Genomic DNA, 25,360 nt, shown 5'->3' with positions numbered 1-25,360 from the left:
TCGTTGCAACTCTCAAATTCGAGTTTTAATAATCACATCAACACAAAATATAAATCTACATTGATCGAGTCGATAACCTTTTCCTCAAAAGATTCCTATCTATATACATCCTAACATACTCAGACTCAACTTATAAAATTAATACTCATACGATATATGCTACATCGAATACCAATCCAAATTAATCGAGTCAATAAACTTACGAAAAATTTATCATATAAAACAAAAAAGAGGACTTATATTTGCTTTTTCCCACTTCCTCTCTCCATCAACAGAGTCTTGGCCACCACGTATATCCTTCCATATATATATGATATATATATATACATATATATATGTACTCATAAACTATAACCCCATAACCAGACGTGTCTCTTAAAAACTTGACCTTTAACCTCTAAAACATCGTAAAAAACATCATGGAAATTGCAAATATGTTGAAGGGCATGTCTAATTTTCAATCTTTGAGGTATGTGGGTGTTGATGAATCTTTATTAAACCCAATTTTTTTACGTTTATTTAGTAGTTCTATTCATGTGGGGTTGTTGTTTGTGATTCTTGGTTTATGGGTTTGGAAAAAAATGAAGAAGGATGATAATGGTAACAATGCTGACAACAAACAGAGTATAAGGAATGTTAGGTTTATGTATTATAAACAAACATTGTTTTGTTCTATAGGTCTTGTCATATTTAGTTTTTTCTTATGTTTGTTAACTCATTTTTATTGGTATACAAGTGGTTGGTCAGAGGAAAAGATTGTAACTTTTCTTGATTTTGCATCAAAGTTTCTAGCTTGGTTGTTAATTTCTGTTTTCTTGAACACCAAGTTGGTTGATTCAGGTGAAAATAAGTACCCTTTTGTTTTAAGAGTATGGTGGGGGATTTTCTTCTTTGTTTCTTGTTGTTGCTTTGTTATAGACCTTGTTTATGGTAAAAAGATTCAATTTTGGGTACCTGATGTTGTTTTCACTGTTATGGGGTTGTTCTTTTGTGTTGTGGGGCTTGTTGTTAGAAAAGGGAGTGAAGGGAGCATTCTTGAGGAACCCCTTTTGAATGGTAGTGTTGTGAATGGTATAGAATCAAAGAAGTCTAGTGGGGATCAAACTGTGACCCCTTATGCCAATGCTAACATTTTTAGTCTGTTTACTTTCTCTTGGATGAGACCCCTTATATCTGTTGGCTACAAGAAGACATTAGACCTTGAGGATGTTCCTCAGCTTCATAGTGATGATAGTGTTAGAGGGACTTTTCCTATTTTTAGAGAAAAACTAGAATCCGTAGGTGGTGGAGGAGGTAGTAGTAACCGTGTGACGACGTTGATGCTAGTGAAGGCTTTGATTTACACTGCGTGGAAGGAAATAGTGTTATCAGCATTCTTTGTGCTTCTATATACCTCGGCTTCTTACGTTGGCCCATACCTCATCGATACTTTAGTTCAGTATCTGAATGGAAAACGAGATTTTGATAATGAAGGTTATATTTTAGTTGCAACATTCTTTGTTGCAAAGTTGGTAGAGTCTTTGGCACAAAGGCATTGGTTTTTCAAGGTGCAGCAGGGAGGGTATAGGGCACGGGCAGCGTTGGTTGCCAAAATCTACAACAAGGGTTTAACGCTTTCTTGTCAGTCAAAGCAAAGCCATACTAGTGGAGAGATCATCAATTTTATGACAGTTGATGCAGAGAGGATTGGTGATTTCGGTTGGTATATGCATGATCCTTGGATGGTGATCATACAAGTTGGTCTGGCGTTGCTAATACTCTATAAAAATCTTGGCCTTGCTTCAATTGCAGCATTTGTGGCTACAGTACTAGTGATGCTGTTAAATATTCCTTTAGGGAGTTTGCAGGAGAAGTTTCAGGAGAAACTCATGGAGTCGAAAGATAAAAGGATGAAGGCTACATCTGAAGTCTTAAGAAATATGAGAATACTCAAGCTTCAAGCTTGGGAGATGAAGTTTCTGTCTAGGATCTTGGACCTCAGAAGTATCGAGGCAGGATGGTTGAAGAAATATGTGTACACATCAGCTACGACTACTTTTGTGTTTTGGGTTTCTCCTACATTTGTTTCTGTAGCGGCCTTCGGTGCTGCAATGCTTATGGGAATCCCACTTGAATCCGGGAAGATATTGTCTGCACTTGCGACATTTAGAATTCTCCAGGAGCCCATCTACAATCTCCCAGATACAATTTCAATGATTGCTCAAACCAAAGTTTCTCTCGATCGTATTGCATCTTTCCTTTCTCTTGAGGACTTGCAGCCTGATGTCATAGAGAAGCTTCCAAAAGGAAGTTCTGATGTAGCAGTTGAGATTGTTGATGGGAACTTCGCTTGGGATGCATCTTCCACCACTCCACTTCTAAAGGATGTAAATCTTAGAGTGCTTAATGGCATGAGAGTTGCCATTTGTGGTACTGTTGGTTCTGGAAAATCAAGCTTACTCTCTAGCATTTTAGGGGAGATGCCCAAATTATCAGGGACTATTAAACTCGGTGGAACGAAAGCTTATGTTGCACAGACGCCCTGGATACAGAGTGGAAAGATAGAAGAGAACATAATATTTGGTAAAGAGATGCAGAGGGATAAGTATGATGAAGTTCTTGAAGCGTGCTCCTTAAAGAAAGACCTGGAAATTCTCTCTTTTGGTGATCAAACAGTCATAGGTGAGAGAGGCATAAATTTGAGCGGTGGACAGAAACAGAGAATACAGATTGCACGTGCTCTCTATCAAGACGCTGATGTTTACCTATTTGATGATCCATTCAGTGCTGTGGATGCTCATACCGGAACCCATCTCTTCACTGTAAGTCATTTCATATGCTTTAGTTTCACACTTTATACTTTTACGTAGCCCTTGATTGACCCATCTTTTAATCGCAGGAATGTATAATGGGGCTATTGAATTCGAAAACAGTTCTATATGTTACCCATCAAGTGGAGTTTTTGCCTGCTGCGGATTTGATCTTGGTATTCTTTCCTTTTAGTTCCTCGAGTAATTAGTGTTTGTTTCTTGTACATCGAGTTTGACTCATTTGATATGTTTTTCTCCTAAGGTCATGAAGGATGGAAACATCAGTCAAGCTGGGAAATACAATGATCTTCTTAAAATAGGTAGTGACTTCATGGAGCTTGTCGGTGCTCACCAAGAAGCTTTAACTGCAATTGACACGGTTAAGGGAGAAGCACTGAAAAAGAGCGAGGAAAGTAGTGGAATGACTGGCGATAACACCACTGTGCAGGATAAACAGACTTCAGACGGTCAAAATGGTAAAGTTGATGATATTGTTGGACAAAAGGGACAAATTGTTCAGGAGGAAGAAAGAGAGAAGGGTAGTGTTGGATTTTCAGTTTACTGGAAATATATAACTACGGCATACGGAGGTGCCCTTGTCCCAATTGTACTTTTGGCACAAACTGGTTTTCAACTTCTTCAAATTGGAAGCAATTATTGGATGGCTTGGGCAACCCCTGTTTCGAAGAATGATCCGTCTCCTGTTGGCTCTTCTAATCTTATCATTGTGTATGTTGCATTAGGAATTGCAAGTGCTTTGTGCATCTTCGCTAGATCCATGCTTCTTGTTACCGCTGGATATAAGACTGCCTCATTGCTTTTCCATAAAATGCATCATTGCATTTTCCGTGCTCCAATGTCATTCTTCGATGCCACACCAAGTGGGCGGATTCTAAATAGAGTAAGTGAATGATTACATTTCTTTACTTACCACTTGTTTCTTTACATGACTAATGAATATTATCGAAAATTAACTAGCAACTTCGGAATGTGCTCAAATGTGCTTTGGATGACAACAGGCATCGACAGATCAAAGTGCAATCGATCTAAATGTTCCCTTTCAAGTTGGATCCTTTGCCTTCACAATAATACAGCTTATAGGAATCATTGCAGTAATGTCACAAGTCGCATGGCAGGTCTTCATAGTCTTTATCCCGGTCATTGCAATTTGCATTTGGTTGGAGGTTGCTACTTTGCTTTTTTCTATTCTCTGAATTTATTACTTAAGCTGCGTATGTGATCATGAATTATATAATTAAGTGGTGTGTTTTGTTTAATTGCAGCAATATTACATCCCTGCAGCACGAGAACTGGCACGTCTAAATGGGACATGCAAAGCTCCAGTAATACAGCACTTTGCTGAAACAATTTCAGGATCAAGCACAATTCGAAGTTTCGATCAAGAATCTAGATTCCAGGATGCAAGTATGAGATTAATAGACAATTATTCTCGGCCTAAGTTTCACACAGCTGCTGCGATGGAGTGGCTTTGCATGCGTTTGGATATGTTATCTCTGATTACTTTTGCTTTCGCGTTGATTTTCTTGATCTCTCTTCCTGTTGGAACAATCGATCCAAGTAAGTGCTCTATCTTCATCAGGTTTTCATTCCATCAAATTTGTTAAATAGTTCTAAAGAGTACAATCTCACCTATGTTTTCTCCTTGTTCCTGCCCTTACAGGTGTTGCTGGCTTAGCTGTTACATATGGACTTAATCTAAACGTACTGCAAGCTTGGGTTGTATGGAATCTTTGTATGATGGAAAATAAAATTATTTCCGTCGAAAGAATACTTCAGTATGCTGGTCTTCCAAGTGAACCTCCACTTATCATTGAGTCTAATAGACCAGATCCTAATTGGCCATCTCGTGGAGAGGTTGAGTTCAACAATCTTCAGGTAAATTGAGTTGTTCTCTGGTATTATGCAGGTAGAGTGCATTATTGTTGATTCATTGTATGTGTTGATAAATCTGAAAACTTTTATAGGTCCGATATGCTCCACACATGCCTCTCGTGTTACGAGGACTTACATGCACTTTCTTTGGTGGGAAGAAGACTGGAATTGTTGGTAGAACAGGCAGTGGTAAATCGACTTTAATACAGACCCTTTTCCGCATAGTTGATCCTGTTGCTGGACAAATAAAGATAGATGGTACCAACATCTCCTCAATTGGTCTGCATGATCTGCGGTCTAGATTGAGTATAATTCCACAGGATCCGACTATGTTTGAGGGAACTGTACGTAGCAACCTAGACCCGCTTGAAGAGCATTCAGATGATCAAATTTGGGAGGTAACAGCTTAGTTTGCCTATTTCTAGAATTTTCGTTTCACATTGGAAAATGAAACTTTTATGTATTGAGAAACTTTATTCAATTTTATGTTTCAGGCGCTGGACAAATGTCAACTAGGAGACGAAGTTAGGAAGAAGGAAGGCAAGCTATATTCTACAGGTTAGAACCACATCATGTTCCGATGATTTCCACTTTTAAAGCTGTGACACTTATAATGCTTATATTCTTTGGATTGCTGCAGTATCTGAGAATGGAGAGAACTGGAGCGTAGGCCAAAGGCAGCTGGTCTGTCTTGGCCGCGTGCTACTCAAAAAAAGCAAGGTCCTTGTCCTAGACGAGGCTACAGCATCTGTCGACACTGCAACTGACAATCTAATTCAGCAAACTCTGAGGCTGCACTTCACTGATTCCACTGTTATAACCATCGCTCATAGGATAACATCTGTTCTTGATAGTGACATGGTCCTACTATTAGAACACGGTATGAATCAACATTTGCATTTTTTGAACAAACGGAGGTGGAAATTCTTGGTATTTACTTTCTTTTGTTTGCTATACTACAGGGCTGATTGCTGAATATGACACTCCAGGCAAGTTATTAGAGAACGAATCCTCGTTGTTTGCCAAGCTCGTGGCTGAGTATAGTATGAGATCAAATTCAAGTTTTGAGAATGCCTCCGACACATAAATCTTAGACACTAATCTTCATTGACCACGTTATATGATGATGATGATGATGAAAACTAGTACACATGAATCTCAGACACCACCACTCTTTTGAGTTTCCATCTGTGGATGATAGAGCTTGAACAAGAACCCGCGAAATGCAGCTCATTGCCTGTGACTTGAGGGAAACTGCAACAATCTTATGGCAGTGAAAGTAGTTCATCTATTTGTGCAATATTGATAGTGAAATGGCATCTGTTTTCTTTAGACTTTTTGATGTGAAAAAATGTTTTAAGAAACTTTTGTTTACCAATAATTTGAATGTATGTTGAGTCAATTGATTAGTTCGTTAAGAGTGCACGGATTTTGTTCCTTCTTGTAAAAGTAGTAAAACTTTTTGTACTGAGTTGGAAGTGAAATTACGGTGTTTGAATTTTTCTCTACAAGCAAAAATGAAATACTTTTACAATAAACTCCTTTTGACTAAATAATTTTGATTCACAATTTTTCTCTAAATAGACTTTTCGGTGCGAAACGAGCAAACTCTCACATTATTTTTTATGTGTGACTTCGATCGGGGCGAAGACATTATTGAGAAATCCCATTTATGTCGTTCACCTGTTACATATATTCGAGTTCATATATATATTATTTGTAGGTAGAATTTTAATATATACTCTCAAATATACATTTACCATGATTCACTATCAAAATTTTTAACGAAATAAATAAAATTTCTCCACTTAGCTAGACTTTCCAAATTCAAAACTTGAGGGAGTCATTCATACTTTTGCCCCTATAAATTTTCTAGTGGAATCTGAGTTTATTTTTTCATATTATAACATTCCGTGAGTTATCTTCGAACATGACATTATACGAAATGATTAAATGAATTTGAATTAATCGGGCTCGAAACATATACAGTAACTATGATGGTCAAATATGTCATTTCATTACCTGCAAGTTGTTTAGTAGTAGCGTAGTATACTTGTTTGTTTATTCAAAGAAGAGGAGCTTAAAAGAAAAAGGTGAAAAAATTGAGGCAGGTGAAGGCTTAAACGCAATGAGCTCTGCCATCTGCTCAATTTCATCTCTTCAAACTCTACAAAATCTTCAATTCTTCAAAAACCCACAAATCTTTTTGCTTTGTTTTGGTATTTGAGCTGTTTAATTTTGCTAAATTTCCATGGATGCTGCAGTTTTTAATCCATCTTCATTCATTACTACTTGTAATAAGCGTTCGTATCCAGGCGTGTATACTCGTCAATTAGGAAATCCCATTAAGCTATCTGCTAATAACCTTCGTTACTCATGTGGGGTTGCGTCAAATTTTGTTCTTCCTTACAATTCGAGGTGTAATTTTAGGAATGGGATTTGTTTATCTGTTAAAGGGGGTAAAGGGGAGTTTCAGAATGCTGAAGATTCTACTGGGTCATGCTTGAAAATACCATTTATGCATTTCCTGCTGAAAAAAGGGATGATTTTGGTAGGGGTGATATGTGGGTTTTTTTTAATTGGGTGCAGAAGGGTGTTTGCTGTTGAAGGGGTTTTGAATGGAGGATATGGTGTTTTAGAGCAGGGTTTGGTTTTGTTGAGGAGTTATTGGCCTACGGTATTGTTGGTTCTCAGGATGTTTAAAGAACAAGGTTTGATTCTTGCGGCGCTTCTTAGTCTTTCTGCATTTTTTTCGATGGCTGAGACATCAATAACTACGCTTTGGCCGTGGAAGGTACCTATTTTGCTTCCTATTTGTATGCATTGTGTTGTTCAATAGAAAAAACTGTCCTTTTTAAGAGTTGCATTGGTTTTGTAGCTGTTGTTACATATATGTTAGGCATAATACATAAAGACTCAAAGTTCGCGTCAATCGGCAAGTAAGCACTCCAAGGTGAGAGTGCACATATGGACACCTCAACTGGGTCTCAACTGTCATATAAACACTCTCGTCCCCACTCTGTCTCGTGGATGCTTTATGTGTCTAGATGTGCAGACTCATAGTTGGAGTGCTTACTTGTTAGTTGAGGCCAAGTTTGAGTGTTTGTTTATGTGTTATCTGTGTATATTCCGTGGTCGTCTATATACTTCTTAATGGAAATAAAGAAAAATAGCATAGAACTTTTGTATTAATTCTAGCATGCTGATTACTCAAGTTTAATGAATAAATGATTATGCTTCTCACCTTCTCAGTAGTTTCATTTCATCAATTTTAGGGTGAGTCCCTTTAGCTGTACAAGTTTATATATGTTGTTCCAAATTGAAGCAGTCTAGACGTACACATGTCTAAACGTAGAAAGAAGGTATCATGGTTGTGCTTAGAATGAAATGGTAACTCTCTAAAAACATGCTCCTTAAAAATTAAAGTAACATATTGCCTGGTTGGTAGAAATGTGGACTAGTGTGAGACATTGTAGATGAGGAAAGCTATATGTAATAGGAAGCATTCTAGAGGGTTTATTATTCTTGTGTTTGCTATTTTTTGAGTTTTCAGACTATAAGGGCATAAAAGAGTAAAAATAGAGTTTGTTTATACGTGGACTTAACTTCCAGAGTAATAAGGAGATGTAGAGTGAAGGGCATTGCACATAAAACTGAAGCAATCATTGAAATTATTGTTTACCTTGTCTATTAAGATTTCCGTAGTAATTAACTTGATAGAAAAAACTGCCCGACTTTAGCTTTGAGTGTTCACATTTGTTTTATGTATTCTGGGCTCAGCTGGACCTTATGGCTCAATATTGGTAGGTAGCACTTATTCAGCTAGCCACTTAGAAGCTTATATTGAGTTGCAATCTCAATAAAATTCAAAAATTTCATACTGAGAATTATCTAGGGCTCTAGGTGCATGAGAAAACCTTTCTTTCTAGTACTCTGCCTTCAAAAGCTATTTCTTTCTTCTCTATCATTTTAAAGAACAGAACTTGTTATTTAATTGTTTGCATATCTATTTCACGTGCCTATTAATGCAATTAGTTGTTTCTACTTATAAATGTTAGGTGCGAGAGTTAGCTGAAAAAGAATCTGACAATGAAGGAGTCTTCAAAATGTTGAGAAGTGATGTTACTCGATTCCTTACAACTATACTCATTGGAACAACGTACTGCTCATTTGATGTTGTAATCATGACTTAAACTGTTTCTCTGCACTTGTAGTTGAAGATTATTCCTTATTTTAGATTTGGTTTGTGTGCACAGCGTTGTCAATATTGCAGCTACAGCATTAGTTACTGAGGCTGCAACTGCGGCATTTGGTGAAGCTGGTGTGAGTGCAGCAACTGGAGTTATGACGGTATGTCATGTTCCATCTACTTTGTCCTTAGTGTTGGATTTTTCCATACACATATATTTTCCTTATCTGTTTAGGCTTGTTTGATGGGTTGAATACAGATCAAAGTGTAGTTCTCAAAGGAGTCTATTGTTACCTTTCTCAAAATAAAATCCCAAAGGAGTCTGATCTCATCCCCTGACTTGTAAAAAGAGTCTGATTTGCTCCTGTGATAAACCTCTATTGCTGAAGATACTTCAGTCCGTCTCCCTTTCTTTGACAAGAACTGGAAATTGAATAAACTCAGAGCCCTTTTACTTCTTCTTGACTTGTGTCAGTTGCAATGCAATATTCTGCTAGTGTTGCTAACGTGCACCTTTTTTCTGTCTATGCTGCAAGGTTGCGATCCTGCTCTTAACGGAAATTACTCCAAAAAGTATTGCTGTTCACAATGCCACAGAAGTTGCTAGGTTTGTGGTAAGTTGAACTCTTGGTTGGAACCAAGACTTATTAATAGTTAAATATTACAGATCAAGTTCTTCCACGTAGCTGATAATGCTCGAAAAATCTTAGATGAAATCTGATTTGAAATGCCTCTAGGTTAGGCCAGTTGCATGGCTTTCCTTGATACTATATCCAGTTGGAAGAGTTGTGACATATCTATCAATGGGAATGCTAAAACTCCTCGGCTTGAAAGGAAGAAGGTAGGGTGATCATAAATCAAGTCTTGCTATTTTTCATGAGCTCTGCCTCACAGTGTTAATCTTTTTTACTATTCTTTCAGTTGGAATATGTATATCATAATTTATATTTTTGTGAGCATGTTTACGAAACACACTCTTATGATATTTCTAATCGATTATGTAATTCTGAATATGGCAAGTTCACATGCATGTCTTATTTGAAAGGCTATCTACATTATACATGCTTATCCTTAGAAATCATTGTGAGCAATCTGCTGTTTTTTTTTAATTAGATAAATGCATTATTGTCAAAAGATACATGAAAAGCAGAAAGGTTTTTTCTCCACATAATTTAGATTTCCAAGGGCCCGTTTAGACATGATTTGATGATTTGAAATTGAAATTTTGCTTGGACATGTAATTTGAGTTTCTTAAGTTATATTTTTTCTCATAAACATAACGAGAACCCAACAATTTGTGGAAATTATCTTGGGTAATCCTCTATCATGAGCTAACTTTTGGGGTTGAGTTAGATCCAAAATTAATTTCTTATCGTGATATTAGAGTCGATGTGAGCCCCCGGTTAGTTTTCACGCCCATGGACCAGACAGAGTCGGGCGGATGGGATGGGGGTGGAGGTGATGGAATGAATCCCACATCAAAGGTGAATGAATTGAATTGGGGTCTCATATGGTCAGTGCAATCTTCCTCTTTGAGCTAGCTTTTGGGTTGAGTAAAATAAACTGAAATCCTACTTTTTCGAGCCCCAAATCCTATGGCCAAACAACTATTAAGCGTTCTCATCCATAATAACTTGTAGAAAAGTTAAAAGTATGTTTATAAATACAATATGTGAAAAGTCTTGGGGTCTCACAATGGTTGAGGGTATGGGCAATAGTCTCAGTCCAAATATTTTATTTTGATAAGATATATATTATTAGAAACGGAACCAGTACTCTTGGTACTGAAATTACAAACAAGCTGACAGAAGTTAGTGGGATCCTCCTTCACTTTGTCTCTAACCATTCTAAATCCAGCATTGATTTTACATCATTCTCATTTCCCAAAACTTTAAGTTGCGTCACTAAATTTATATTCATTTTGGTAATCTAGTGAACCATATGTCACTGAGGATGAATTGAAGTTGATGCTGCGTGGGGCGGAGTTAAGTGGCGCAATTGAGGAGGAAGAGCAGGTGAGTTCATGTGTTTTCTGGGTTTCTGGTTTTTATGCTTGAACCTCAACTGTTACCAAATATGAACCAGTGAAGCACATGCATATTCTAATCATACATAAGCTTGTCTAGTTCACATAGAATTGGTTGTCCATTAGAATAGCCTTCATGTATGTGACCATTGTACCAAATACAGCATCTTGAGATGTGTTTATCATGTCCATTTGAATGAGCACTATTTTAGCACTCTCTGTGTTTTGTTCTTATCTTGCATGTTATTATTGGAGATTCATGGTGACATAGTTGGAAGTCGATGGAGCCAGTTTTATCAAAGGTGAAAAATGCAAAAAAACAAAACTAAGGTCTATTGGTGCTTTGAGCACAAATAAAGCATGGACCTTGAAGAAGAAAGACGTGAGTGGAAAAAAATACAAATATGTTTGCATGGTCCAAGACTAATAATTGTAAGCATGAATAACTAATCTAAGAACAAAGAAATTGAAAAATGTTTACGACGAAGTGAAATATCACTTGTGTAGTATCGGCTCTTCAGGGTTACACGAATTGTCAAGGAGAAGTGCCTTAGATCCTTGATGTTGAGACTGAAGCACAGGTAAAGCGTGGCTGAGCGCACTTTAGGCGCGCTTTGACAACACTGAATGTAGCAACATACAAGTGTATTATTTTACTCTCTTTAAAAGACAACAAAATATATGACCTAAACATTAATGAGAGAGTTATGCTAATGATTTTTTCTTGGGAAGAACTGTCAAACAAACATAACATCCAAAACATGAAGAAATAATTGACGAAAAAAATTTCACCCTGTTTCTTCTATGCACCACCTTACTCATGCCCTCCAATGTTACATCTGCTGTATAATTGGTGCAGAAGCCAGTGCTCTGTGCCTTGGCTCGTCTTCTCTGGAAGAGGAGGGCTTTGTTCGATTTTGCCTTGACATGCATCTTCAGCCTACCACATTGTTTCCCTTGGCCAAAAAAATTACTTTGTGGTTTAAGACACAGCTGCCACCTTTTACAGGAATTTAGCATGCCATCTTTGATGGATTTTTTTTTGGAGCTTAAAAACAGTTGGATTTTAAGCAGTTTTGGTTTAAATAAGACAAAAATGCTTAAAAGTTGATTTGACCAGCTTTGAACATATTTCTCTGATTTTTTTTACTTTGTTGATTTCCATGCAGAAGTAGGTATCTTTTGTAACTTACTCGTGCGTTGGTTTGCACTTGTAGTATTTTGTTGTACTATCAGTTTTATCATCTTTCCCTTTTACAAATTAATTCTCATTCTTTTAGACGCAACTATGGGAACACAATGTATCTCAAATAAATAATACGTTGATTCCCGCATAACTTATGCAAGTATTATTTATGAGGAAAACAAAAAGGAGCAACCAAATGTTGATTTTATGCCTTTCTGTGAGACTAAATCTACTCAAATCTTAACCAAACACTATTATCTTTTGCTTGCTTTTATGTGGAGATAATATCTCCTAAACTAAACCCTGACCCATTAATGTCTCTGTCCTCTTGCAGGACATGGTTGAAAATGTGTTGTCTTGCAAGTGACATGAGTTCTGCTTTAATTTTTTTAATTTTATTTTGGTTTGGTAATGACAATGACATGAGTTGTGCTTAAATGGAGACGTGAGGATTCATATATCGAATCCCAACTTGTTTGGGACTGGGGCAGAGAAATTGATATATGTCTCCTAAAACTTAATTCAGATAAACCTTCTATGGCTCTGTTTTCTTGCAGGATATGATTGAAAATGTGTTAGAGATTAAAGACACTCATGTCAGGGAGGTAATGACACCTCTTGTTGATGTTGTTGCAATCGATGCCAGTGCAACGTTAGTTGATTTCCATAGTTTGTGGGTGACACATCAATACTCCAGGTCTGATAGACTTTTCATTGCTTGTTTTTGCATAGAGAAGTTTCCTTCAAAAGGTGCTAAAAGAGTTTGGCTATGAATTTTCAGGGTGCCCGTTTTTGAGCAACGTATAGATAATATTGTTGGCATTGCATATGCCATGGATCTCCTAGATTATGTACAAAAGGTCTAGCATCCACAACTTCAGCCAGCCTCTTTCAAAATTGTCGTGGTGTCATTTCTAATTGTACACATAAATTTCATAGCATGCTGAAAATTCTCTTTAATTTTGAAGGGAGAACTGCTGGAAAGTTCTATTGTGGGAGACATTGCACATAAACCTGCATACTTTGTTCCCGGTAATTTACATTTCTTCCTGATGTTGACTGCTGTATAAATAAGAAATCGTTGTTCTATGTCACCTAAACCATGGATCTGCAAAGTCAATAATTTAAATTACTGATATAAGTTGCTGATCAGTAGGTATTTTAAGTACCACTTCATATCTTATCAGAGACGTCGTGTACTGTCTACCATAACTAAATCAACAAACAGATATACATACTTTTTATTATTATTAACAATACCGAAGCCACTTTGCTGACGGTAGTGCTGCCTTTCAGATCCTCACACTGTTGAGATGTGATTTATTCCTATTTAACCAGCTGCTATCGGCGGGAATCATTCTTATTTCCTAGAATCTGTCTCCCTTAAAACATTATGATTTTATGCTTTATGCTTATAAAATGCATACACATTGCTCGTGTTTTCTTTCCACTCACAATAGTACCCAAGGAGGCAAACAAAATAATCTTGTAACAATGCAGATTCTATGTCAGTGTGGAACCTTCTTAGAGAGTTCCGCATCAGAAAGGTACACATGGCTGTTGTTCTTAATGAATATGGAGGAACCATTGGAGTAAGTTTTCTCTCTCATCGTTTCTGTTTCTTGGTTGTAGTGCTTTGTTAATTCCATCAAAATTTCTTATTCACTGTGTGTATCTATCATTTAATTATCTATAACAATGTCTTCACATAATCTCTATGAAACAGATTGTAACCCTTGAAGATGTGGTCGAGGAAATTGTTGGCGAAATCTTTGACGAAAATGATTCAAAAGTAAGACTTATGAGTCCCTCTTTCCACTTCTCTGAACAGCTAGTTATTTGTAGGTTCACAGTTGCCTCTGATGGATACCCTCTTCAGTTATAGAATACATAGATATTTAGTATGTGGAAGTATATGTGTTTTCTTGTTGCGTGACAGGAGGAAATCCAGAAAAAAACTGGCTATATTGTCATGCGGGCTGAGGGAATATACGATGTTGATGCAAATACCTCCATCGACCAGCTCTCTGAAGATCTCAATATTAAAATGCCAGAGGTGTGCTATTCTTCTGATAGTTAAATTTTCTGTCTTTAAACTACATTTTACTGCTATTTTAACCATACTCGTAGTCCCTAATTTGTCAGGAGTAGTTTGTGTGGGTCCTTCTGTTCATTTCATCGGTCAAGAAAACATGTATGGGGCCTCGGAGCTCTTGAATTTTCATTCTTCCCTTTTTGAGCAGAGACGTCAAAATAACTTAAACATTTCCTAGCTGTCAACCCTCTCGTTCTGCAAATAACTATTTCGTTTGCTTGTGTTAACATGATTTTGGTTGGGGAAACTGCCTTCAACTAATGCTAATCATTCTAGAATCGTCCCACTAATTGACGTCTTCTCTTTATTCCGTATCAGGACCATCAATATGAGACAGTCTCTGGTTTTGTCTGCGAAGCATTTGGATATATCCCAAGGACAGGTGAGACGATTAAGCTTATACTGGAAAGGGGAAATGAAGACGAGAACAACAATTACAATGACACAGAATCTGATCGATCAGACCACAATGAGAAGAACCAAACGTTTAAGCTTGAGGTATGTTTATTATGGCTAAGAACTAACACTGAACGCGTCAACTACCTTCTGAAATTGAAGCTTTCGTCATTTCCATGAACTTACCAGACTTAAGAACTTCACAATATTTAGTTGGTATAGTAGCTGATCTTGTCAAATTTGGTGTAGATATTAGCAGGGAATGCCAGAAAGGTTAGTGCTGTTCGATTTGAACGGATCAATGACGATGTAGAAGTAGAGTCAAGTGAGGTAACACGTCTCGTTCCAAAAATCATGACTCGGAAGAGGAAGAGTAACGGAGGCTCAGATAGAAGCAACCACGACGAGATCTCTTTTATGGAGAGGAGAGATGAGGATGACAATTCCAACAATTTTGTTATGGCTGAACGTGAGGACAACAACCTCGATGTTGCAAATAAACAATAGTTGCATGAATCATTTACATTTTTTTGTTACTTAAATTTGAATGTAAATCACGCGTCTAAGTCTTTTGATAGTGTTCGATTTCCAAAAATGAAATGAAAATGTTACTTATGAAACTTATTTTTTTCTACTTCCGTCGAGAAAGTCCAAATGACTCTATTTGTCCTTGAATCAATTAAAAAATAACATGATTGTGACCTTTAGCCTTCAGGCAGTTCAAAGATTCATCTTTTGATTACTTTGATGAGCCATCATATTGTGACCTTTAGGTATACTTTTAGCCAAGTACAAAAAAATTCAACAATCTTTTCATTCTAACATAAATACAAAAAAATAATAATTACAAAAATCAAGAAATTTAAGGGGATAATTAAAATGTATTCAGATGTTATCCTTCTTATCGTATGATAAGATTGGTTATTTTTGATAGATCTTTGCTCAAAAAAAAAGGAAATCGAAGCATGTTTGGATGAAAAAAAATGATATTACACTAGCAAAGATACAAAGCAACTAAAATGAAAAACCTAGACAAGAATATTGGGTAGTAATTAGTATTTAATTACAAATTACTACACATAGCTTATCTCAACACATAAATACAATTCCTAAACAAAATTAAGAATCTTTACATGGACTAAAAATAATTTTTGCAGCAAAGTGTATAGGCAAAGATATTGCTGCAATTCCTATACAAATGGACCATTGTTTAAATCCTAATTTTTTCCAATGATCAATTTTTGACATAATCTGAAATAATATAACTTGTAAAACAATAGTAATCCCTATAATTACACAACTAACCATAAACAATAACCATTTTCTCCCTTTAGAGATTCTTGTCTTAGTGATCATCTCAATGGCACTAATGATCAATAAAAAAACTTGGCATAATACATAAATATTGAAGATCATGGTACTCAGCAATCCCTCGTTGACGCGAAGAAATGATTTTCCCTTCATGGTAAGCATCAATAGAAGTGTAACTTGTAACATAGAATGAACAACTAGGTTCCTTAACATGTTGTTGGTTACAATAGGTGCACCCGTCCCATAAAAATTCAACGTGATTTGATCAACTGAATTAGACTCACGAGGCTTTATGATTGATGTTATGATGGACAAATAAAGGGCACCAAAAACTTCTATGAGTAGATTTACCCACAATAATTGAAATGGTGTAACTTCTCAAGATTTATGCATACATACCTACAATAACAAACAAAAAAATACGTCTTAGTCCAAAATAAGTTAGGTCAGAAATTAAGAAGACGTAAACATATTTACCTGGCCAAGATTAATATGTCTAGGATCTTACCAAAGTTCGATTCAACGATAGTAATATCAGCATCTTCTTTAACTAAGTCCAAACAATTTTTTCCAAAAAAAATTCCAACATCAGCTTCTTTTAAAGATGGTAAATCTCGAATCGACGAACCGGTTGTCGCCACGTGTCCACCTCTTATTTTCAAGCAATTAACCAAAAGTAATTTATCAGCTGGAGAACAATTGGACATTACTTTAATTTTGTGACACATATTAATTTGAGTTTCTTTTGGACTTTTTCTAAATTCAATAGCTTCAATTATAGATCCTTGTAAATCTTCTTCAATTCTTAATATTCCAGAATTAATAGCCATTAATCTTGATGTATTCAAGTCATCATCCACCATTAACTTAACTTCTATCCCAGATTTTCGACATACTTCAATCGTTCGTCTCAACTCAGATGAATACGGATTCTTTAATATCACAATTCCTAGAAAACTCAATCCATCTTTCGCGATAATAGTACTATTTTCCTTCTCTTCTTCTTCTAACAATGATCTTATAACTTGTTTGTAACCGAAACCATAGCAATGAACTTCATTACATACTACAATACTCGCGATTTTTCGATTGAACAACTCTCTTTTTTCTTCATCTAGAGTTTGCATGGTACCATTATTAATATCATAATAGTTAGAACACATAGATAACACTAACTTTGGTTCTCCTTTCCAATGTACATGCAAAAATTCTCCAAGTTCTTCTTTGTTTCTTTTTAATAACACCCCACATAATCCTTTCTTAGGATAATAATTTTCACAATTTAAAATGCTACAACTTCCATGAAATTGTTCAATATTTCCACCAAACAATTTCTCAGCCCAAATAAGAAGTGCATCCTCATCAACATGACCAATTATATTCATAAATATTCCTTCAAGTAATGTATTTCGAACTTCCTTAGTAGAATCTACATGCAGAGTGTCGTAGTCAGAAATTTTATTAATAGAAATTCAAAAAAGTTATACCTAGCTAGTTTTTGACTTTGACTATGTTAGTACACCTAGTTAGAATCTTATTATATATAATATATATAGATGAAAAGATTTCGATTGAATCATTTTTCTTACCTCTAGCTCCGCCACTGAATACAGATAAGTCATTAATTTTCTCGAATCCAATCCACAAATCCGCCAAAGTTGAATGATTCACAACAAAATGAGATGTTTTACTAAGGCACAAAGTGGTAACAAGAGCTCCATTAGCACAAAATGGAAGATTATGAACTATGATTTGATCATTCTTTTTCATATCTTTAGATGCATATAAAAGAACAATAAGCATCCCTAAAGATAATCCATCTTTTAATGAAAACACCAAAATACAAACCATAGCTACAAAGCCATTAACCTTATTGATAACATAATTTTCACCTCTCTTCCTCCTCATATATTCCGTGGCCTCGTTCATTATATCCTCCATCATGTTCTTCATACCTTTAGGATCGCGATCATTATCACAACACCATGACTTGTTCCACAAGAAACATCGAAAAACTTCAACTACAAGAATGATCAATGAGAGACTCAAGGACAATTTATCCAAGAAAGAGCTCATTTCATCAATTGATTTTTGAATCTTTGAGTAATTGCGCTCATGACTATTATTTTGGAAACTTGTTACACACTTCATCAACTTGATTCTCTCTTTATCTTCACCAACTGAAGTTACTAGTAACTGACAACTTCCTTCCACTAATTTTGTACGATTAAACAAGACATGATGCAACTGTTCACGTGGTAGTACTAAATCATGATGACTAGTACTACCATCATCGAACTTGTATGAGATACCTTGAATTAAAATTCCATCAGCAGGTACATGATCACCACATTCCAACAACACAATATCACCAACCACTACTTCAGAAGATGGAATTTGTAGAATTTGTTGGTGTCTAAGAACCCTAATTACTTTCTTTTTACGCGATAATCTCCTCTTCGATATCCATCTTTCCTTGAAAAACCTATAATCAAACGTGAAAAAATTAGCCCATGAAATCATAACTCATCAAAACCTTATTGACCCGCTCATTTACTAGCCCTAAATTAATTCATGAAAAATGATTTTTTTTTCTATATGTTGTTGTATAAGGTAATGATAAGAAGTTATAAAAGAACAAATAAAGCAATTAAATCAAGACAAATTGAGTTATGACTCGCGTTTTAGGTCATTTCAGCTCAAGTAACTTTTGGACTTCAGCTCAACTCGCTCATTTGTCACCTATACCTGAAAGTAACGCTGAAGTTTAAAACGAAAAAAATTGGCAAGAAGATTATAACACAATCAAACAAGGCTTCTTGTAGACCATTCCTCTTGATCCCAATCACAAGAGAAAGTGCAACACAACAAAATAGAAGGATAAAAGTGCTTTCTTTGAATGCTTCAAGTATTAATTCACGAAAACTTTTTTTCTTCACATAAGAAGAAGAAGAAGAAAAGTTGTTGTTTGAACCAAATGATTTTCGACGACGATAGAGATCGATAGGATCTCCTAATATGCCAGAAGAAGTATTGGTTTCAAGTGCATGAAATAGTTGTTGAAGGGTAAAAGATTGAGGATTTGATAATTCTTCTATACTAATTGAGAAGTAATTATTGTTAGAGTTTATGGTGTTCTCATTAGTCATTGATCATGTGTGTATGTGTAACAATTAATCTTGTGTAATTTGTGTTATTTAAAGAGTTTTGTTAATGTGTTGTTGAAAGAGATGGATGAATAAAGAAAAAGGTGTTTAGCTTTACACATCCCAATTAAGTAAGTTATAAGAGTATTTTAAATTCTATGAAGTGGGACAATATAAAAATTTAGAGAATATATTACTTATTAGGTAATTATGGGTAAATTTCTTTGATATAGTAAGTAGCATGATGTGATAGGTAAATCTTGTTTAGATATAATATAGTTAAAGTAATTTAAAATATCTTGTTTTTAATATATAGTTTAAAGTTTTAATCGAGACTTTCTCAAATTTCGAGTTTATATTTATTTTTATCACACAATTCAACAAAACATAAGATACATGAATTTGATCGGAAAGAATCAGACCTACACAAGAAAGAGGGTTAGAGACATAATATAATTAAGTAATTAAAAGTTATAAATATTCTCTTTCTAAACGTTCAAACTTGCGAAGTACTAGACGGAAGTTTAAATCTCACTGTCATATTTTCACTTATTTAACTTATGAAAAAGAATCGATTCACATATAAAATAATATATTAAAAGATATATTTTTTTAGCGGCTTGAATTTTAATATCCTAAAGACCAAGAAATTTACAAGAAAATGAAGTTTGAGGAAAGGTAGAATTTCTATGAGATTTCTCCAAAGACTAATATTTACTAAGAATTAAAAAAAGTGACATGAGGCATCAACATATACTTATATAATTATTTTCAAAACGAGCAAGACAAATCCAGTTCAACTAATCTTGATTTTTTTTTTTAAAAAAAAAATAATGTCTCCATTTTAATTGAAAGCTTGTCTTTGTCAAATCCTACTCACTCTTTTCTTTTTTTTAAAGAGAGTCCTTTCTATATTAGCATAATCGATACAAAAGATGGTTGATGAGGACAGATCAAATAAGATTAATAAGTTTTCGAAGAAGGGATGCAATATGTCAGGTAAATTTCACATTGAAATAGAAAAAAAATAAGTGAAGAGTATACACATTTCACATCCGTCGTTCCTTCATAACTCTCATCCCCATCGTGCGTCGATCTCCGTCCACCTTTCTTAGTATTTTTAAATATTGTATTTTAAAAATAAATAAATATATATCATATATCTAACATAGAAAAATTAAATAAGAAATTCATTTTATTTTTCTAAAAAATTATTTTTAATTTCCTCCAAAATATCTTTGAAATAACTATGGACAACGATAGAACCCTATGCTGCCGGTTATAATGACAAAAAAATAATAACTGTTATGAAACTATATAAAATTAGAAGAAGAAGAAAGTAGGGAGAAGAGAAAAGACTTCTTATTTCTCTTGAAATATATTCAGGATTCATTGATCTTTCAGAAATCTCCTTTACAATGAAGGCAAAACCCTTTAATTATAGGGAAAACCTTACTTGGTCCACAAGTACGATTCCTAACCATATCCAACAAGGACTCTACATAATTAGACATTCACTATAATACAAATTGTTTATAACACTCCCCCTTGAATGTCGGTAGATTATGTGCCTCGTTAAAACCTTACTAGATAAAACCCAGTGGGAAAAAATCTAGTGAAGGAAAAAGAGTACACATATCTAATAATACGCATTATGGATGCCTCATTAAAAACCTTACAAGGAAAACCCAGTGGAACAAAACCTTGTGAGGAAAAAAGAGTACATCGCGTATTAACTCCCCCTAATGACAACATCAATTCAGAGACTAGAATCTTCGTTTTCCAAGCTTGTGCATCATCTTCTTGAAAGTTGTAGTTGATAGAGACTTGGTGAATAAATCAATAATAATATTACTTGAACAGACCTCTTGCATGTTGATATCACCATTTTTTGGGAGCTTATGAGTGTAGAAAAACCTTGACGAAATATGTTTTCTTCTATCTGCTTTTATGAATCTTTCCTTCAGGGTCAAAGATTCCAGCAAGTTCCTTACTTCAACTTCTTTAAGCAAATAATCTATTGCCTTTTGAAAACTCTTCAAGAGTTTCAATTCTAGTTATCAACTTGCATAACAATATTTGTATATGTTTCATGCATTTTGAATCGATTTAATCCTTATAAAGATTATAAACAAGTTCTCCAAAAACTTGCACATACTTTAGATTTCGAACCCATTGGATATTTTCATATCAATTTTGTCAAGTAACAACATTCAATATTAGATGTATGACATCTTCTAGTGCCTAGATTGCAAGTCAAATAAGCTTTACGCTTACCAAGATGCACCATTCCACTTTTCACTTGATAATTATTTCTACACAAGCATGCTTTAATAGATGTAGAATTCATATCCTCATAATCTTTTACAATATTGCGCGCTATTGTATCAAAGATATCGTCAACGATATACCATTTTGTATCGATTCACAATACGACAAAACTTATTGAGATCTCATCACTTCATTATTTTTAGGTAGCTACCCCTCTCATGAGGTTTCATAAAGTGTTATGTCGTAGGCTCTCCAAGAGCACATTGTCTCCTTATTATGATCATTTTGATTCTTTGATCCTCCCCCTTTTTCAAGGATTATTTTATTTAGAATTGATTAGTCTATCATGCTTCATGTATGTCATAGACTTTATCCTTAAGGGACATTCAATAGGAGTATTTACAACTTTTGTGTTGCTTCTAATCTCCCCCTTATGTTAGACAACCTAACATATATCTCAATCTTTTGGAGAATCTATCTTTGTGCATCATAGTATATTCATTAATCATATATTGCACATCAAAATTATCAGATGAAAACTATTTGGTCCCTGACCATAAACCAATTAACAGAAAAATTGATCATAACTTATTGGTTTGATTCATACAATTATGTTTGTATGTAATATCATATTTCAGATCAACATATGAAACTTTATCTTCATAAGCAACGATTCACTATATGAGACATTTAATGTCACATCATCTTATATAATTATCAATATTATCAAGATGAATTATCTTGATTTCATATTCTGAAAGTTGTGCTTTTAGCTCAATTATCTTGCACAAACAATTTTGTGAATGTCAAACCGCAAGTTGACAACAAACGCACATGTGATTATCTTATTGATGCATCTTTTTATCATATCACATGATAGGTGAACGAGCCCATATTCATCTTTTATACTTTTCAGAATTTAGGAATTTAGTCCCAACTTTAGTTGATCCAATCAACTTTATCACGAGAACAAGCAACGTAAAGAATTCTTGAAGAATCTTCTAATTTTTCAATGTATGTCCATTACTCAGTATGCACATGTTTGGGATGACCAAATTATTCATGCCAACTAATAAAATTATTAGTACTCGTAAACTCCAAGTTTACTACGTCATGTGCCTTTTGCTTTAGTAAATTTCTGATTTACTATTATATGACTAAATTTCAATTTTATTACTCCAAGAGTAATTTTCAGATTTATTTCTTCTCAATTACTTTACCTTTAGGTGAGTCGTGATCTCATCATTGAATGAACTAATCTGAAAAAAATTGTGCATGTAAACATATTATTTGTGCCAATATTTTTGCAAACATCAAGTTGCGAGATAATAATAGACACACATTAGACCATATAGAAGAAACATTTGTTAGGACCATTAAATATCTAAACAATCCACTTGGTGGATGACTAGGTCCACAAATATCTGTATACGTTCCTAGAACGAAAAAATTCAATGTCAACTTTCGTTTATGGTGGTCTCACAATTAGCTTGCCTTGCTAACAAGTAGTACAAGAAAATTCACCATTTAAAAGAATTTTTAGTTTTCCATGAAAGTCCATTTTAATTTTCCATAATTCGTCTAAACATTATAGACTAACGATGTCCCAGACAATCGTGTCAAACTAAGAAACTATTGGAATTAGTAAACTTCTTATTTACCATAGAATGTGCCTCAATTGCACTAATTTTTATCCAATACACGCTTGAAGATAAAGTATGAAACTTTTCTATAATACATGTCTTCTTAGAGACATTCTTGGTGATACCACATCATTGATCAAAGATCGCAATCTTTCACATGCCTAGCATGGTGGCTTACACCTCATTCCCTTTAGAGAATGGATCCATATTTTAGCATTTATCAGAAGTTCTCATTCTTCAAGAATGGAATACAAACACGTGAGCTTATCAAATTAAGATAGCTTTAGTAGCTCATTCCATATTTATGTGCATTGTTCAATCACTTGTCTTCTTTCAGACATATTATGCACTACAACCACATTCACTTTATGTAATAGACCAAATTCAGTAAATTTCATGACTTCTCATAAAAAACACATTAATTTTTCTTTAGTCATTATTATATTATCAATATGGTGCATTGAGACTCACATTCAATGTCTAATCCATGTAAAAGTGTCTTAAGTCATAAATCGATGGATCTTGAACCCAATATCTTATCATCATGGTGCATCAGGACTTTAACCCAATGTCTTACCCTCTTTTTGCGATTGGACATAAATCCATCGTCTTATTCTTTTGGTGCGATAAAACTTAAATCTATCGTCTTACCCACGATGAGGCTCAACCTCAAGCCTTTGAAAATAATTGCAATTTTATCACTTTTGATGATTATTAATATGATTATATATTATAATTGCACAAAACTGAGACTAATGATTTCTTATAATCAACAATAGCAGTTAATAGATATAGTTTAATAGATCACGTGCCTCATATAAAGATTGAAAATATATCTTTCTCTAAATTGTGCTTATTTAATTATTAAAATAAATTAAGGAATTCTCTTCCCGTCGGTTAAAATTAAACGTATAGAAAGTTGACGAGTCTCTTTGAATACTTACTTTAGATGGTACCTCCAGATCTGTTACATAAATAATTATAACATAAAGATAAATCATACCTTGAAGATATAAGAACCTTATTGCGTAACTTATGCAAGATCTCTTTTGTACTTTTCCCGTCTTCTTCATAATTCTTTAAGAATAGAACAATCGTGCTGATAACGTGTTATGAAACTATATAAAATTAGAAGAAGAAGAAAGTAGGGAGAAGAGAAAAGACTTCTTATTTCTCTTGAAATATATTCAGGATTATTGATCTTTCAAAAATCTCATTTACAATGAAGGCAAAACCCTTTAATTATAGGGAAAACCTTACTTGGTCCACAAGTACGATTCCTAACCATATCCAACAAGGACTCTACATAATTAGACATTCACTATAATACAAATTGTTTATACCAATAACTCTCTTTTTTCCAATTTTCTCAATACTTATAAATAGAAGAATTATTAATCTAAATAATTGTCTAGTCGACTGACTAAATTACAACGAGTGTATAATCTATGTACATAACAAGAAAAGATAAATAATAAATTTGTTTAACTATTCGTATAAAGCTTCTAGATTCCTTTATTCTAAAATTATTGTTTTGATATAATATGGTGGACTCCTTGGCCTGGGGAAAATCTGGACATTAGATATTCTAACAAGATTTTCCAACATGTAGGTCCAATTCAATTTCTAGTTAAATTTTTCTAATTTTCAAATACATTAATAATTTCTAAGAAACTTACATATAATAAAAAAAAACAATTTTAAAGTTAGAAATTTGTGATTAAGTTACCAAAAAAATATAGGGTCCACGTACACCCCAACTATGCATGAATATTTTTAATAATATTTTTTGTCTTTTAAGTGTTTGAACAACTTATCAACTTTTGTTGATTAATTAAGTTACAGAATCTAGTCAATAAAAGTAATTATAAAGAAATTAGTTAATATAAAATACTGATCATATCACATAATCAACGGCGGAGTCAAAATTTTTAATAAGAGGTCTAAAATTTGAGAAATAAACATATAAGGGGGTTACATCTATTATATATATCTAAAAAATAATTTTAATTTTATATAAATAATAAATATTTTCTGTTGAGGGAGTTCAGATGACCCTCCTAAATATATTTTGCCTCCCCCTCACGCCATGAATACTAAACAAAAGACTATTTATAACATCTTCGATGTAATTTCATGGAATTCCAAAAGATATAATATATGTATACGTAAATTTAATTTTTATTTCGTGAAAGATAAAAAAAATGTCTAACATATATTCAAGCAATTAAAAAAATAAAAATAAAAAATAGAGAAATAATAAAACAGACTTACCAAATTATAGAATAAAGGAAAAAACATTAATTGAAAATACTTCACAAGTTGAATGAGTGGAAATATCGTGTCATGCATGTGTTTATGTGTGTTGACCTAAAGAAATTTAATTAAAATTATATTACAAACTAAAAGACAAAG

At 34.2% G+C, this 25,360-nt stretch overlaps 2 protein-coding genes and 1 pseudogene across 2 annotated transcripts; 2 read left to right on the top strand and 1 right to left on the bottom strand.

Moving 5' to 3' along the window:
* Positions 1 to 419: 419 nt before the first annotated feature.
* Positions 420 to 6,190, top strand: LOC107026039 (ABC transporter C family member 3). The gene is made up of 10 exons (XM_015226868.1): positions 420 to 2,801; positions 2,879 to 2,965; positions 3,052 to 3,690; positions 3,809 to 3,973; positions 4,073 to 4,367; positions 4,471 to 4,685; positions 4,775 to 5,080; positions 5,177 to 5,240; positions 5,323 to 5,562; positions 5,645 to 6,190. The coding sequence occupies exons 1-10, from the start codon at positions 420 to 422 to the stop codon at positions 5,767 to 5,769; spliced, it is 4,518 nt and encodes a 1,505-aa protein (XP_015082354.1). The 3' UTR covers positions 5,770 to 6,190.
* Positions 6,191 to 6,732: 542 nt separating this feature from the next.
* LOC107026239 (putative DUF21 domain-containing protein At3g13070, chloroplastic) lies at positions 6,733 to 15,208 on the top strand. Its single transcript, XM_015227141.2, has 14 exons — positions 6,733 to 7,476; positions 8,741 to 8,841; positions 8,939 to 9,032; positions 9,408 to 9,485; positions 9,609 to 9,712; positions 10,805 to 10,886; positions 12,641 to 12,780; positions 12,865 to 12,943; positions 13,052 to 13,115; positions 13,584 to 13,675; positions 13,810 to 13,875; positions 14,023 to 14,139; positions 14,497 to 14,676; positions 14,824 to 15,208. The coding sequence occupies exons 1-14, from the start codon at positions 6,934 to 6,936 to the stop codon at positions 15,079 to 15,081; spliced, it is 1,998 nt and encodes a 665-aa protein (XP_015082627.1). The 5' UTR covers positions 6,733 to 6,933; the 3' UTR covers positions 15,082 to 15,208.
* A 485-nt stretch (positions 15,209 to 15,693) lies between these two features.
* Positions 15,694 to 18,471, bottom strand: LOC107025327 (annotated as a pseudogene).
* Positions 18,472 to 25,360: the final 6,889 nt, after the last annotated feature.

This window comes from Solanum pennellii, chromosome 7 (genome assembly GCF_001406875.1).
Source record: "Solanum pennellii chromosome 7, SPENNV200".
Taxonomy (NCBI): domain Eukaryota; kingdom Viridiplantae; phylum Streptophyta; class Magnoliopsida; order Solanales; family Solanaceae; genus Solanum; species Solanum pennellii.
The sequence above is the reverse complement of the archived record's forward strand: the minus strand, read 5'-3'. Positions and strand labels throughout refer to the sequence as shown.